Source organism: Strigops habroptila, chromosome 3 (genome assembly GCF_004027225.2).
Source record: "Strigops habroptila isolate Jane chromosome 3, bStrHab1.2.pri, whole genome shotgun sequence".
In the NCBI taxonomy this organism is placed as follows: domain Eukaryota; kingdom Metazoa; phylum Chordata; class Aves; order Psittaciformes; family Psittacidae; genus Strigops; species Strigops habroptila.
Genome location: NC_044279.2, coordinates 68,235,072 through 68,252,716, shown reverse-complemented (window position 1 = coordinate 68,252,716; position 17,645 = coordinate 68,235,072). Strand labels below are relative to the sequence as shown.

Below are 17,645 nucleotides of genomic sequence, written 5' to 3'. Positions count from 1 at the left end.
CTGCAATACCAAGGGTGCTGTCCACACAAACAAACAGGGCATATCTTTGTTCATAGTCCCCAAAAGTACTCTCAACCATTCTCCTCCTGACAAGAAACTCTCTTTTGGCTTGCTCTCTTCCTCAGGCTTTAGCTGCTCTATGCCTTTTACTGCTCCCTCTCTTCTACTCCTTTTCACTTCATACTTCACCCACCGCCATCTTCAAATTGCTTATCTGCTCAACAACAAATCACTCTCCACCATCCTAATATTATTGTTCAGCTCAGATCCCACCAGGCCTTGTTATCCCACAGCTTTCCCAGGGGATATGAACACACGATTTCCAAGAGATCCGCAGCTGGTAAGCCAATCAGTTTTAGGGAGATCTAGGATTACTCAAAAATCAAACAGGGTGGCCACCAGCACTCTTCAGTAATAACACCAATAGCACTAGATAAATCATAGAAGCCTAGAGTGGTTTGGGTTGGAAGGCACGTTAAAGATCATCTAGTTTCAAACCCACTGCCATGGGCAGGGACACCATCCACTAGACCAGGTTGCTCAAAGCCCTGTCCAACCTGGCCTTGAACACTGCCGGGGCAGCCACAACTTCTCTGGGCTTGGTGCTGGGTGCTGTGTTGCACATCTCGAGCAACATTTCTTCAGAAACATATTCATGAGTCTCTGGCATAGTTTGTGTCTCACAAGATTGGGGCAGAGAAATTTGGAGTGGACTGGGGCAAAGAGTTTCCCCAGCAGCTTTCTTCCTCTTTTAGTGCTCTCAGCACACTTTCATGTCAACATGGCACTTCTCACTGCCATGTCTCACCAGGACATGGTGAGACAGGAAGGCAGTGCACTGTACTGGCCCTTTTTCCATATCAGATCAGTCAGTACGTGCACCGCAGCCAGAATCTGTCGTTGGACATACATGTGTAATACCCTTCATTTCACGACATAAGAGAGTACAGAGGATGTATTTAGTGGCATAATCTTAGTATCACAAAGGAAAATAGCAGTAGATGAACAAGCAGCTTAGGGTTAGGCAAAGCTGCATGGCTCCTACTGTGACAGCAATGGGTGCTGATTGCTGCTTTTTTTTTTTTTTTTTTAAATTTAATTAAAATAAATGGCAAGTGGATAAAGAAGTGGGAAATTTTCATTGGTAATTTATAACATACTGTCATTCAGCTTCAGATTTCTCTTTATCAATAACCAAAGCTGAAGTATTTTCTTCAGAGGGGAGATAATCTGATTGCAAATTAAGTGATTTCCAGATGATTTCAATATTCAGCATACACATCATATCCTAAAAACAAAGGTTCTGCTTTCAGCACAGAATTTAAGATTCCTATTCAAAAATTATAATAACTAGTAGCAGTATGTTATTTTAGCTTACAGTTTTATCTTACCTTTTACTAGAATCCTATTATGGCTACATATATATTTTTTCCACCGTGATATAAAACCTGAACAATTTAACTGAAGCAAACAAAGGTGATTTGTACTAAGCAATTCTTCATTCTGTAGATGACAGAGTAATGTTTTATTCGCAGAGAAAAAGAGCATGGCATGGTAGCTATACTTAACACTTGTACACAGGTTGCTCAAATCTCTCTGGTTTGCAGAAAATGTGAATAACAGAATTTAAAACAGGTCCTTAGATTTTTTTCATATGCTGATTAGTATCTTACTACTTGTCTTGCACCTTTGAACCCAAAGATGCAGTTGACAGAGAAGGGTTCTGATCAGTGTGATGAAAGGTTGCAGAATCTCTGTTTCCACACAGAAAACCAAGTTATGTTCCACTCCAGCATTTGGGATCACAGGGTTGGAAAGTTACTAGCATAGTTATGGTTTGAGCCAGTGATTTACAGGAATTGGTTATTTAGGTATTTTCCAGATGTATTAAAGACTAAAGCCAGAATCAACTTTAGCAGGAACATCTATTCTGAACGCAATTTATGAAATTTGTTTTATTTTTCAAGAAAATAATTTTGAACATCTATGATTAATGTATGAGTCAGGCGAAAAAGCAAATAACGTCCATAGCCATTTTATCTCAGTACAAATTCAATAAAAATTACCTTGGCTTGGGACATTGTAAAGTAAATGTTAGCGTGTACCCCGGAGAAGTGTAACAAATAGAACTAAGTATCTCTTTCTTGTCCATCTGAGGCAAAAATAAAAAGAGCTATACAGGAAATTTCTCTATGGTGTTTACCAGTAATGTATGCATTCCAATATCCACCATAAGTTCCTAATATTCAAAACAATTCTGCACCACATACAGCAGATATTGATTTTTACATATGAATACCAATTTCTGCAAATGCAGATATAATCTAGGTTTATGAAATCAACTCTTTATTAATTCTGAAAATTCTGATTTGTTCCTTTGCAACATTTCAATTTCATCAGCAATCTAAATGCCACCTGTAATCTGGGCTGCCAGTAGTCTGGGCCCTTCAAAGCATGTTTCCAGATGCTCTGCAGGTATAACAAATCTCTCCAAGAAAGCACACATAAAGGAGTCATAACAGCTGTCGGTGCACACAACTGCCAGCACCACAGGACAAAGCAGAACCACAAAGAAGAATCATAGTGGAAAAATTCTGCCTTCGTAATGGCAATAAATGTTTTGAGTGATACCACAACTCCCCACAGCATCACCACTGAGAAATGTCCTGTGCTGCCAGATCAGCTATATCTTAGAAATCACCGTGAACAGTGATAATCTACATTAACTGGAGCATGCATCTTTACCTGAAGTAATAATAAAAATTTCTGATGTAGATGATGCTACCTAATGTAAAAACATAAAGTGTTGGCTTCATTAAACTCTTCCCTGTCCTTCAGTAATTCCTCTGAAGCATAACCAATTTATAAAGAAGGTGGCTGGAGGTATCTGTGGCAGGTACATCAGCCCTGACAAAAACCCTGACAAAGACCTGTCCAAAGTCCTCACAAAGACCAGACAAAGACAAAATAAAGACCTGACAAAGACAAAACAAAGACCAGACAAAACAAAGCCCTGGAAAAAGCTTCCCACCAGGGAAGAGAGCCCAGGAAATCTCCCCGCCTGTGCAGCTCTTGTCCCACCCGCATGGTGGTGGTCAGCAGGTACAGGGCGAGGAAGTCAGGTCCTGAGCCCATGGGGTCTACATGACCAGATGTGACCACAGATTAGTTTCGACCAGGATATAAATGGAGCCACTCCAGAGAGCCGTTTAGGGTCAGTCCTCCTCCTCAGAGCAGCGGGCCTGCAGTCAGGGACTCTCCCTTGGGTCGGGATGCCGTCCAAGGTAACTCCTGGACATGGAGAGCCCTCCCTCTTTAGCTGAGTGAGTGTGCATTCTGGATCATTGTTCATCCAGTTTAAGAATCATCAGCTTACTGAGAAATCCCTATGACATGCGGAAGCTGTGGTTGATGTTGGTGGTGCTTTCTTAGGGTTTGAACAAGATTTCAGTCAGCCTCAGTTTTTTGGTTGCATGACACACACAGAGCAGGACATGGAGACACCATGATGCCTCTACTGGAGACAGCAGCACCTGTTGATAGGTGACTGTTTTGTCCATTTTCCAAAGTTTGTATTATGCTAAGTTGTATTAAGCATGCGATGGTAAGATCAGTAAAACAGCAGAGAACTAATGATCCACAGTGAACATTAAGACTCACTGAGACTGCACTCCCTTTTAACTTTGGAGGCAAGAGGTGACTGTACTACCACGCCAAGGAAACTGCTCAACTCCTGACTGGTTGCAGGGTGGATGGTGTGGCAGGTACACCCGCCCTGAAAAAAAGCCCTGGTAAGGCTCTGGTAAAAGCCATGGCAAAAGCCCTGGCATACAGAGCGGAGTTGGACATTTTCAAGGAGTGTCTATGCCCCACAATTCCTTTGACTGCATCCTGTGAAGACAGTGGAATGACAAATCCATGTTACACTGAATATGTGTCATTGATGTTGGTGGAGCTTTAACTGTACTTGAACAATATATTTCCTTTAGCTTTAATTTATTGATTCTGTGCCATTTAATTGTACCACTGGGTTTTTTGAGTCTTATGGGTTTAAGCAAGGCAATGCAAGGGCCCTCAGTGCCTTTATTGCTCTGGTCGGCCATTCCTGAGACTCCCATTCATCCCTTCTTACCTTCAGTCCAGAGCCCCCCTTAAGCACAGATATGGAGCTCCCATCTCCTTTGTTCCTTTGGCCTCATCTTTTGGATGGTTGCTGAGCCTGCACTGTAGTCTCGTCTCCAGTCAACTCTCTGACTCCATCTCCTTTTGCTTAACAGGCTTCTTGAGATGGATCTTAGGACTGGTTCACCCCCTTGCTGTACCCAGGGCTTACAATGGACACCACTACCAGCCACTGGTGCTTACTGCTGTGTGTAGACCTGTGGGGCAGTGATTCCCCACTGGTGAGGACACCGGCTGCAAGATCACCCTTGGCTCCTGATTTTGTAACAAGAAGTGCCTCTATAGGCACATGAACTGAAAGGAGAACCTAAAGAAATATTGAGCGAGTTGGCTGATGTTATTTTGAGGCCACTCTCTATTTCTTTGCAAGGTTATGTTGACCCAGGGAGCCCCCAGTGGACTAAAAGCAAGCAAATGTCACTTCTGTCTTCCAGAAGGAAAACTATGGGAACTACAGGCTGGTCAGTCACAGTTCAATCCTTGGGAAGGTGATGGAACAAATCCTCCTGGAAGCTGGTTCCAAATATAATAAATACAAGAAAGGGATTGGGAGTAATCAGCATGAATTTACGAAGGGGATACGATGCCTGACCAGCCTGGCAATTGTACGACAGAACTACTAGTTTGGTGGATGACGGGAGAGCAACTGATGTTGTTTGGCAAGGCTTTTGACAAGGCCTTCCCCAGCAAATTGAGGAAGCATGGACTAGATAACTGAACGGTAAGGTGGATCGAAATCTGGCTGAAGGGCCGGGCTTGAAGGGTTGTGGTCAGCACCACAGGGTCTAGCTGGAGCCAGTCTCCAGTGGTGTACCCAGGGAAAAATACCAGGGTCAATATGGAATTAATGAACACTGGCATATCTATTAATGGCCTGAACAATAGAGCAGAGTGCACCCCTGGCAAGTTTGTATATAGTACAAAATTGGGAGGAGCAGTTGGTGCACAAGATGGCCATGTTGTCATTCAGAGGGACATCATAGGCCAGAGAATGCGAAGTCCCATATTTAAGGAGGAATAATCCTCCACACCAGTACAAGCTGGTGTTGACTAGCTGGAAAGCAGCTTTGTAGAAAAGGACCTGGGGGTCCTCATAGACAAGTTGAATATGAGTCAGCAGTGTGCCCTTTGAGGCGAAGAAGGCCAACAGCACCCTGAGCTGCATTAGGCAGAGCATCCTCCACAGGTTGGAGGAGGAGGCGGTCCTTCCCCTCTTCTTAGCCCCGGTGAAACACATCTGGACTGCTTCATCTAAGACTGCACATTTTAGCTGGCAATTCCAGCTATCTACATAGGCATTTTGAATGTGCAGAAGTTCACAGTACCCATGTTAAGTGAGAAACTTGCTCCTAGGTATCTGAAGCAATGAATTTGAAACGTAGGTTAAAGTTGATGGCCTTTTAGATTTTTTTAAATCAGTCACGTTTGTGCAAAGTCTACACTGCTGGATGTGATCATTTAACATTAATAGAAAAAGCAGGAGCTTCCACCCCCCCAGGTTAAATTTTGACAAACGAACTTTCCCATCTCTAATAATAGAATGCAGATCTTGAGAACAGTGAATTTCTGCTGCTCACAACAAATGACAAGAAACCCTGAAAGTTACTTCATGATGAATTTAATTTCTCTTGCAATGTTCCAAGAATTAGGGCACTACAAAGTGTGAGGTACACACAGTAAGAGGACTAACAGGACTCCAGGTGGATCAGGTAAAAACAGGTTACAAAATATTAGGAAAAGCAATAACAAAAAATACAAATTATCTTATCCAGTCACATATCAGCTGGAAATCCAGATTCTGAAACCCTTGAAAATCAGTCCCAGGAAAAGTTCACGGCTGCTCTTTTCAAAAGAAGGACAATCCAGTTCTAGAAGACAAGAAGTGGAGGAACCTCCCATGCCAGCCCTTTACTTGATCTTTGTTGCCTCAAAGGTAAATTGCAAACTTGATGTGTGCACAGAAGTGACCTGGGTAATATTGCTGTTAGGACTTGTCACTGGGAGGTTTCTTCTTGGCTTCCACATCCTTCTTAAAATCTTCAAGCTTCTTTGCAATGTTTGGAATCTTTAAAGACAAAACAAACAAACCAACCCCACACAAATTAACAAATAATCCCAAAGCTATATGCGCCTCAGCAGGAAAGACAATACCATAAAGACAGCAAGAAATTCTATTTCTAAGTTTAAATTGGTTTCTAAAAGATACTTGCTTCCAGGATCTGCTACCTTGCACACAGGTTAAAAACAAAGCAACATCAAGCAAACAGCAGCAGAAAGTACCTCACACGAGGCTTCAGGAAATATTTTAGATTGTTAAGACTAAGATTCAGCCAGTGCTGATGGGAACAGAAGGGAAGAAACAAGATCATTTTTTGCAGTAAAATTAGTAAGACCAGCGTGGCTTCCTCACTGAAAGGACAAACTGCCAATAATAATCAGATTTAGACACTGATGCATAGACTTTAATAATGATTTTTAGATTGCACTGTACTGGTCACAAACCAAGAGAAAAGAGATGTTCAAGAACAGCAAATATGTTCAAGAAATTTATGAAGAAATACTTCCCCATGTGCACCTCACGGGAACCAAAATTCCTCATTGGAGAATTTTATTGCATTGCAAACTGGTAACTTCTTGCAGTCTCACACTTGAGTGAAAATTCAATTTACCACTTGTGAACTTCAAAACTTCAGCTTTGTCTTGCAAATAAGAGCATTTTGATAAAATAATCTAACAGTAAATTTTGACAACTTTAATAATTAAAAAAAAAAGCAGCAACTTTTAAAGGCAAGGAATAGATTATCTCATGATTCGATCTAAAACTGCGAATTGACAACACAGGCTTTTACAAGCTAATTAAAATGAAAGTAAAGCAAAGTTCCCACTGATAGCTGGGGGGGGGGAGGAGGGAGAGGGAGTGCTTTTACTTCATATATAACCTGGCCAAGCAGACTGCAATTCTCATTGGATGGTTAGAGGCTGATAGTATGGGTAATATCATTAGTTTCTCTCTTGCTTTCCCTTTCAAAGTTAAGCTGTTAAATTAACAACTCCACCTGTACCACACCTGACATTTAAGCTAAACCAAGAGAGCTCCACTGCTGTTAGCAGAACCCTCCATGCGCTTATAACTAAGCACATCCGCATACAGCTGCAGAATTAGGACCTCAGTATGACAGGTTTATCTTACATGTCATCTAAAACAATCATCTTCAATACCAGCAGTAAAATTGCCATGTTCATCCTGCAAGTCAGTGTTAACATTCTCAGGGAACCATTTTCTGCAAATCAAAAGCATAAGGCCCCCTCTTGTGGCAATACTTACTTAGTGCTGCGAGAAAAGCACTATGCCATGCTTACAATACATATTGATACACTCAAATATGTTCTTATGACTACATTTTCATAACACTGTAAAACATATATAAACCAGCCTTTTATGAGTACTCTTACCGAAGTGACTGGACAGGAAACATCCCAAAAATATGTGCATGAGCATGGAGCAAAAAAAAAAAAAGAATTCTGCAAACAAGATTACTTCAATACTGAAGGTGAGATGAAAGCAAAACATAAAAACATAAACGTCAGAGATTTGAGCCTCAACAGCTTTGGCGTTTTTGTTTGTTTGTTTTTTTAAAGGTTAATACAGATTGCATAAGAAAGGAAAATAATTATGTTAAATTTCATTAACTCCTCTAGTCTGTAAACAGCTAAGCGGCACTGCTGTTACAAGGAATTCTGCTGACTCTGCAGAAATTAAAAGCTTGTATTGAAGACTCAGTTCTAAATCTTCTGCTCTAACTGTCACAGTGAAAAATCTCCACTGATGTGAGAACTGAGGAAAGAAAGTTCATTTTCTTTCTTTTCTCATTGTCGTTGTGAGAAAAGGAAATAAAGATTGAAGGTCAATACACTGAAGGAGGAGCAGGTGCTGAATTTACAAAAAAAAAAAAAAGCTGACAACCTTATTTTCATTATTGGTACAGAAGAGGGAAATTTCAGATGTTCTGAAGGATTTTTAAATAACAAACAGGTGTACTGAGTGGATAACACTGTAAGCAGACAGGCTATCAGAGTCAGGAAACTGGTATTTTAGTGCCTGTACAACCCATGAGCAGCTGCTAAACTTTTTCTGTTTTTCTATCTCTACCTATGTAGAGACCTGTTTACCATACCTGTGCTCTAGGGCCCCAATACCAGTTAAGGTTTTAAGCATTACTTTATCACGGAGATGTCAGAGGTAGGTGTGTTGGTTCAATTTACATTCGAGTTCATCTGTAACTAAAGTCAGCAAGATCTGCAGTCCGTTTAAATAAAATAAACCATCTAAATAAAGACTGATTCAGTTCTGATTGAGAGAAAACAGACTCATATTTTAGGTTCAGAATAGGATTAACTTTGAAACTACGAGGATACTCACATCATAGTTCTGAGCCAGATACATCCCAACCACATTGCCAAGAGTAAAACCAAGCTATAAAGGAAGAAAGGGAAAAAATAACAGTTAACATCCTTCCATCAAAAGCATATTGGTTAAAATTTTAAAAATAAACAGGAATATTGCAAGTCATGTAAAGACTGAAGGGCTTCAATTCCACTCCTACTGAATTTCTTACCTTTCTTCTAGAGGGGTGCAATTTTACCCATCCTCCTCACCAGGAAAACCTTGCCATAATTTCCAAAACACAGCATCGTTGTGTTTTCAATACACATCCCCAAGACTACTTGGGTCAGGCTATGATCATCTTTGTAAAATTCTCTGCACACCCGCAAAGGCAGTAACTTCCATAAAAATGGGAGAGACAGCAGCAGGGACCTACATAACACAGAGCTCTTGGTCCATGCCTGGATATACTAAAAAAATGCTCGGTGTTGGACAGGGACATACATTTACAAAGACATAACACAGTAATATACAAAGAAAAAAGGTTCACAAGCTTGAATGCCAGAAGCTCTGACTGCAAAAAGACCCCAGTCTCACCTTAAAAGTTTTAATAGTAGAGCTTCTCCATCAACTTAAACTGATGTAAACTGATGCTACTTCTCTTCTGCAACAACTGACAACTGTGCACTTTCCAGACCTCCTTGACCTCAAGAGATTAGTTTTCAGCTAAATCCACTCTGATCAAGGGCCTTCCCTAACGCAGGAAAGCACTGCTGGTTGGAAGCAGAGCACAACCTCTTTTGACAACTGTGCCGACCTGTAGTTGCTGAAGAGTGTCTACGAAAATGTCTATGAAAATACACCCTGGAAGGAGAGTGAGAGCAAAACAAGCACAGTTCCTGGTCCAATGAGGAAAATCCTCAAGTGTAACAACACTTCTGGAGTAGAAGAAATTATTTTCTTCAAAGACAGGTGATGAGATTTTAATTCAGCAGCTCCACAAGATCCTAGATTTCATTTTTATTGTTACATTTCATAATAAGTATGTCCTATACTATGAAAGCTATTTTGGAAGGAGACACTACTAATACTGTGCCTTCATTCACTGACAGTAGACAAATCACTGTGTAACAGCTGAAGCCAGTTCTGTTTAAGAAAATTTGTTATTGCTCATGGTCACTACTGTCAAAATAAGACTATTTTAAGAAACATAAAACCACTGTCCACAACAACAACTTTGCCATCACATCCTAACTAGACATTTTTTCCATGCCCAAAGCAGGATACAGTACAGATCATCTTTTCAGTGATTCAGACTCCATAAGCATAACTGGTGAAAACCTAGCTACAGAAAACTAAAACTGGTTGACAACTGCCAAATGACTGCAAGTTACTTCAGTATTTTCTTAAATACATTTTTGGTCTTATTCTTTGTTTATTATTGCTTTTTAAGGAGCTTAACTTTAACAATTTAAGAAAAAGTAGAGTTCTTTTCATGGGTACTGCACTGGTCATTTGCTCTTGTAGTTTCAATTACCAGTTAAAGTAGTACTCTGGGAGATATTAACAAATATGGCACTGACATAAACTAGATGGAGCATCATTCTAGCAGAGGACAATTTTCTGTGCCTGAGAACTCACTTGAAAACACAAGCCAGGTCCTTGTTTATTAGCAGTTTTCTAGGCTTTCACCCTAGAAGACTCCCAAAGAAGGGACAACTATCATATTCTGCTTATTTGGTACAGACAGTACTGAGATCAGTACTCCTTTACTGAAAAGTCTAGCACTGCATTCAAGAGCAATCCACTCACATTTACTTTAGTTGTTGACAATTCAGAGGAAAAAAAAAAAAAACCAAACCCAAAAACCCCCACTATTCAGACTTCAATTATGTGGAAAGCAAAAGATACAGCCAATTAAAATGTGCATGTTAACTAAGGACCACAGGGCTGATGAGAGTTCAGGGTCTTTCTGTTTCTGCCCAGCATTTCAAGTTGCATTTTAAACAAATGTTTATTTAATGCTTAACTCTGGATAGCAAAACTCTAAGGTTTGCAAGATTATCTCTTTATCTCCCTGCTGCAGCCACAAAAAGAGCTCAACACCCAATCTACACCCAAAGGGGAGAGAAACTCAGAATTAGTATATATTTTTCTAACTTTCAGGTGCTAATGAGGAACTCAAAATTAGTAAGATATTTTTATTTAGAAAAAAAAATAAAAAAGAAAAAAGCAGCAAGCAGTAGAATTGGTAAACACAGAAACTTGGGTTTCTCTCCATCGGAGTGGAGAGAGACTATAAACGGCTACAGAAATAACTGAGGCTTTCATACATGTTATTACGAAGGTGAGAAATAGGCCTTACTTATTCATTTCATAAAAACATGCAAGACTCCCCCAGCTTACAGTAGGCCATCTCTTCTTGCTCTGTATCAAGACTTGGTATGAACCCAGTGTGAAAATAATTATTTAGTAACTAAATTACTCTTCCCCCAACAAAAGATGAGAGAATATATCCCTTATTGTTCGCACTTACTGAGACATATCTGAACACAACTAAAACACTAAAGCATCCCTCACATCACCAGAATGAAAACCATGAGGTTGTTTCTATGCTTTGCTACAGGAGAAACCAGCAGCTTTTTGGTCAGGTAAATTATTTCAACACTTGGCAGTAAAAATACCAGCACTGATCTAGTATTTAAGGAACAGTGGCCAGGCACCTAACTTGAGACACCCAGAATAGTTTAGGGGAAAGACAGAAATGAATATTAAAATGAGGAAAGTACAAAAACATTCAGCCTTTTAATTCTGGTATTCTTAAGGGGGATTTAATGAAAGGCAGTAACGGAACACAATCTTCTGCCTTAACTTCTATACATAAAAATCTTCATCTCCAGACAAATTGCTCAGAGTGCCCAGGATGACAGGGACTGAAAACCCGCTCTCACAGGAGGGAGGTATATATGCTAATACAAGACATTTGAGCAGCAGGAGGGCATCACCGTGAGCAAGCAAAAGCTGCTGCATCTCCAGTGCAAATTAAGGGCATGACTTGGAGGAAAACGAAACCAAACCAAAACAAGGCAGGAACTTCATTTCCAGAGCAGTTTAAAGGCATCGTTCTGCGGAGCGCGGGGACAAGCCCGGCGGGTACCGAAAGCGGGACGAGGCGGCTCCAGGGCAGGTCTGAAGGAGCCGGAGGAGCTAACCTGCCCGAAGCCGCACGCACAAGGATGCTGCGCTACCGGAGAGCCAACGCCTGAGCCGCCGAGTTGAAGCGGCGTCAGGGCCACGGGGACGAGTCACGCCACCGGGCAGGAGCGCCGAGGACCCTGGTACTGAAAGGAGAGGCCGCCGACAGCACCCCGGACAGGGGAGCATAGCTGAGGGGAAGCCGCCCACCCACCCTCCCGCTGGGTCTCCCCGGAGCCGTCCGCGGGTGCGGGCGGTGACCGCACACAAACAATTTCCTCCCTCCGTCGAGGAGCGGCCCCCGCCCGCCTCGCTCCGCCCCGCCGCGAAATGGCGGCACCGCGGAGCCTTACCAAGAACTGCAGCATGGCGCCCGCCTGCCTGCCTCCCTGCTCGCTGGGAAAGTCAGGCGGGAGGTGGCGGCACCTCTTCCGGGTGCCGGCCCGCCCTCGCCGCCGCCGCCCCGGGGAGGGGTGCGCCGAGCGCAGCCCGCCCGAGCTCCTTGGGAGGCCCCGGGGATAGGGCCCCAAAAGAGTGTCACTTGGGGAGGCGGCTCCCCGCCGGTCTCGGGGATAAGGAACCGCGCAAAGAGGGCGGCGGGCCATCTTTTAAAGCGCCGCTGCCGCTGCACAGGGAGGCGTCTGGCGGCGGCCATGGAGCCTGCCGCTGCCGGGGGGGAGTGCCGAGCTGTTAAATGAGAGTCCGAGGTTTTGCACCTCGGGTGGTTTCAGGCTGGGGCCCGCAGGAAAAGATTGGGGGAACTGGACATCTAGATGAGGGTGAAATCCTGTATGATTTGCGTGTCCCCTGCCTCAGTGCTTGGGGAGTCTCAGCCTCACATGCCAGAAAAGGCCAATCGAAAGGGTTTTGTTTGGTTGGCTGTTTTTTTCTCATTTGGTTTTGTTACCTCTTCCCTACTCAGTACTTAACTAGACCACATCTGGGATATCCATAGCCAGGTTTGGGGGCCCAGTGTAGGAAAGACTTGGACAGACTGCAGCGAGTTCAGCAGAGGGCCCCAGAGCTGATCAGGGCTGGAGACCTTCCTGCCAGGAACAGCTGAAGGAGTGGGATCTGCGCAGCCATGCGGGGGTCCTAACAGCAAGTCCCAGGGCTTACAACGGGGGTATTGGTCAAACATGCTCTTCATAGTTGTACATAATGGGAGCATGAGAGACAGCAGGAATAAAATTAAATGAGAGGACTGGGCCGGATTTAAAAACAGGCAGTTTTGTCACTTACAGGAGGCAGGCAGGCAAGCAATTGGCACAGACTGCCCAGAGAGATTGTGCCATCTCCACCTTTGGAGGTTTGAAAGACCCATCTGGGTTAAACTCGGAGCAACCAGCTCTAAACTCAGAGCTGATCCTTCCCTGAGTAGGAGGTTGGACTAGGGACTTCTCAAGGCACCCTCCCACCTGATTCATCCCTAGTCACTACACTTAATTAATCGAGATTTGGGCAGTAAATATCAGGGAGATTTCTCCTGCTGAAAATCAGCAGGAGATCAGAGACTTTATTGCAGTGTATTAAAAATTTTTTCACATACCATTTCAGATTAAAAAAAAAAAAAAACCAACAAATAAACCCAAAAAAACCAACAACAACAACAAAAAAAAGCCCCCCCCCAAAACCAAGACCAGAAAAAAATAAAAGCAAACAAAAAAAACCACCCCCGCCTCAAAAAACCCCCCACAAAAAACCCCAAACCAAATAAACCCCCCCCCCCAAAAAAAAAAAAACCAAAAAACCCCATAAACCAACCAACCAACCAAAACCCAAACCCCCAGAAAAACCCATGTGGCTATTTTGGAACTATTAGGCAACTCCACCCTGAAACCAAGTTAACCCAAACTAAGCTTTCATTCCCAGAAAGCTCGAATACTGTGTCTAGTAGAAAACACATAGCTTCCTGCCTTTCTGGGGCAGGTACCTTCCTGAGAGGTGAAGGAGTATCTTTTACTCATTTTAGGAAAGGAAGCACAGAAAGATAGTAAGTAACTCTTGGGCCTGGTGATACTGTAGCAAGGAGCTGGACTTGAGGCAACTTTCCCCTGACTTTCAGGCTATCACAAAGCACCTGCATCAAGCTTCCCGCCCTGGGCCAGAGCTGACATGTGGAAATGGCATGCAGAGGTTTGGATGGATGTGGCCCAAAAGCTAGGGTTGGGATTCCTTGCCTTCTGGAATGGCTCTCCCAGGAGCCTTGGAAATGAGGTTGATTCTGGAAACAGGAACAGATTGCCTGGTAATAACTGTTTTCCTGATGCTGAGGCCTTCTACATGTGTGCAGGAGGTAGTATTACAGACTCCATGCACATGTCAGAAATTAGAAGGAGCAAAGCTTTCACTAATAATGTCTCCACAGTACCACTGCAGGGTGACAAGACTTTTCCTGTTGTCTGCTCTTTAAAAATGTTGTACTTAAACTGTGATGAGTGCAACATCTGTTAGACACTCTTGGCTCAACAGTACTGTACACAGTTGTTTTCCTACATGCCATGAATTTCCTCTGTGACATTTAATGGGAAGCCAAAAATAATTTTTTCCTTTAAAGTAAATCCATTCCATTTGCATCAGCCAACACTGAATCATTTTGAGTTAGAGGGCGGGTATGGTGGATGGCATGTGTTATTGGAAGGAAGAACTCTGTCTGACTGCTATAAATACAGCTATCATGCTTTTATAGGTGGGAAAAATGAAAGAGAAAAAGAAAAAAAAAAACCAAACCAAAACAAAAAACAAAACAGAAACAACCCTTCTTTTTTTGAGCTCCCACAGATATGTTTTCACCTTAGACCAGAGTCTCAATAAGCAGGCAGCACTTACTCCAGCCTGGGCATTGGCTGTAACTTGGTTGGAGTGCATTTATTTGATCTTGAAGAAGAGGCTGACAAGACTCCTCATCTCCCAGCACCACTATTGCTATTCTGGACAATGTTCAGGAGGTGGAAGGAGTCCATTGTGCTACATGGCACCCATTTTGTTTTGCTTGCTTGGGGGTGGGTTGGTTACATGGTTGCTTTTCATTTGCTTTGCTTTTCTCATTCCCTCTTGTCCTGCCGGAGAATGGTACAAGTCATAATCCTTCTCAGACCAGGGGCTCAAGGCTGCCTGGGTTTTCTTTAAGGCAGCTCTTGCAGCTTCTCTTGTAGCTACCAGCTATTATGACAGAGATTGGTAACAGTATGTGGAAAATAAGGATGGGATGAGGAGCAGCAGCCCAAACGGGAGTGCATTGAGCTTGTGTGATACTGAGCTGGCTGCACTCAGCTGACTACCCCAGAAAAAATGGGCCTCAGTGAGACTGACAGCTGATACACATCATCTTTGCTTTATCCTCTTCCACCTTGCCATCACACACACACATTTTAGGAAATGGAGTCTTCTGTGTGGGAAAACAACAGGTCTGAATCCGGAAGTGTGGACATCTGCGGTGTAAAGAAGAATGTAAAAGTCATGGAGCACCAGTGAGATTCCAGGAGCTACTGCATGCATTCAGTCAAAACCAAAGCTGAAATGCTGATTGTCAAGCAGTGAGTTCTTCAGTCACCTGCAGACAAGACATATAGACAGTCTGATAATTTTGAACAGTAACTATGTGCAGAGAAGTTGTAAATGCCACAGTAATACCCATACATATAATGAAGAACATATTTGAAAACCGATTGTCCCTTGTAACCAAGAATCTTGAAGAGTAAGCTACATAAAATAAAATAAAATAAAACCAAAACAAAACCCACCAAAAAAGCAACAACCAAACCAGACCAACTCATATTTCCAACTGAAATAAGGACAAAAAAGGTATAATTTTGAGCACATTTGCTGCTGGTTAAGACTTTCTCAATGTTATCTGCATTATTCAGGTGCTCTACAAGTATAGTCAAGCCCATGAGGCATTCAGAAAGCTTGTTTGTCAGGAAGTACTGGCTATTCTACATTATTCTCAATTGCTAAATCATATTTGAAAATGCATTCATGTTGATTTAATATTGGTTTTAACATGCATGTGCAGGTATATATATACTCCAAACTATGGAAACTGAGAATGCCTTTCTTATAGGATTATATTTAATTCACCCTGTTTTTTACAATGTTTGCTGACGTATGAACATACCAGGACAAGGCAGTTTTGTACGTGATTTCCTTGGGCTAGAAATTCTGTAAAATAAACACCAGATGGAGCCAGAAAACCACATATTAAAATCTTTGTTTACATTTTGTTATGATTAATCCTTAGATTTTGTTTTCTGCCCATTTTCTTTTCTTTGCCTTAGTAAAATATCTTTTGTATTATCTGTGAGTTTCTGAGGAGCTGTAATTAATTATCCAGGACTTTTTTGTCTTACACAATAGATACAGAATGTATTATACACATAATATGTATAGAACAATATGAAATAAGAAATTAGAATTGCAGGGCAATCAGCTTATCAAAAACTCATCAGAACTTACCACCTTTAAATATACAAAGTATAATTGCTTACCTGAAAAAAACCCCAAAACTACTAATTAGCCTTTCAGTTTGCATCTCCTCAAATCTTTTCCAGTGGAAGCATAGTTTATTGTTAATTTAAACTTGCTGAAAAGATCTTTTTCAAAATAACTTCCTTTCCCTCCTCTCTCCTCTTAAATGTTTTATCCCAAAGATCCTCCAGAGTTCTCAGATAAATAGCCTCATATATTTTCTCCAGAAAAACAGAAGGCATCACTGACTTGCCATGCAAGTCTGAAGTTGTTTAAGGACAAGTTTTCAAATGTGGTTACTGACTAGAAGAGATAGTTGCTTTAGTGATAATTGTGTGACAGTTATGTTAGTTGTGATAGTTGTGTGACAGTTGTGGTTCATACTGACCCTTTTAAAGTATAACATATACACAGAGCACTAATAGTTTCAAAGATAATTTGTGCCTAGTTCTGTACAGAAAAAAAAAAAAGTAAACAGTAAAAATAAAGTGTCAAGCCGTTTACTTTATAAAAATGTCTTTATTAAAAAAAAAAGAAAAAGAAGAAGAAATCACATTTTCCTCATAATGTATGTGAAAGTGTTAAGTCTTCCTTATGTTAGCTGCACACTTAAGTCTGCCTAGCTGTGTGTAAATGATTTGTCGGGGGCAGAGAGAGCAGCTTAGCTCTTCCTAGTGCCCTCAGACAACCTGCAAGTGTTTGCTGCCCCAGTGGCAATGGGCCATCACCAACTTTTACCCTGAAGCTACAAGATCTAGAAATGTTCTTTAAACAACTCCTCCCCGAGCCAAATGAGATGTTGCCCCCAGGACAAGGAATTCAAGAACACTGAAGCCTGAGTCAAGCAAGAAATTACTGAGCAATTGTACCTTTCAGCACTAGCTGCTGGACTATGGCCTGACAAGGGCAGTAGTATGAAAAGGACCTTAATTCTCCTGTGATTCACGGAAAGGCATAATTCATGAGCAGATAATAAACATGTAATGAATTCCTCTCCGTACCAGATCTGCAGAGGGCATGAGTGCCAGTCATGGAGATCTAGCTAGCAGTTTCAAGCTGTAACTGTGCATGCAGCTGTGGGAGCTCTTGATTCTGCTCCTCACATTCTGGTTTAGAGACAATCATCACAATCACATCAGATGTCAGACAGCAGGAAAATAGCCCCACCACTTATAAGTATGACAGCAATCACCAGCACACCAATTTTCTGAAATCGCTTTTCAGAACAGCACTAGAGCTTTTTAAGTACCCAAGTCCTATCAAATGTGCAGGAAAATGAGGAAAGAAATAAATGTTATTTATAGCTAAGCCTGCTTGCTTTAAGCCTGCTTGCTACTGTTAGGGCCCTGAGCGCACCACGAGGCTCTACAGTCTCTACTGCCGCCTCTGGATTGTGAGACAGAGCTGGGAGAAACCT

General features: G+C 42.0%; 1 protein-coding gene across 1 annotated transcript; it reads right to left on the bottom strand.

Moving 5' to 3' along the window:
• Window positions 1-5,783: 5,783 nt before the first annotated feature.
• STMP1 (short transmembrane mitochondrial protein 1) lies at window positions 5,784-12,299 on the bottom strand. The gene is made up of 3 exons (XM_030479360.1): window positions 12,115-12,299; window positions 8,603-8,656; window positions 5,784-6,247 (listed from the first exon to the last, which is right to left on the bottom strand). The coding sequence occupies exons 1-3, from the start codon at window positions 12,127-12,129 to the stop codon at window positions 6,167-6,169; spliced, it is 150 nt and encodes a 49-aa protein (XP_030335220.1). The 5' UTR covers window positions 12,130-12,299; the 3' UTR covers window positions 5,784-6,166.
• Between the last annotated feature and the right edge of the window lie 5,346 nt (window positions 12,300-17,645).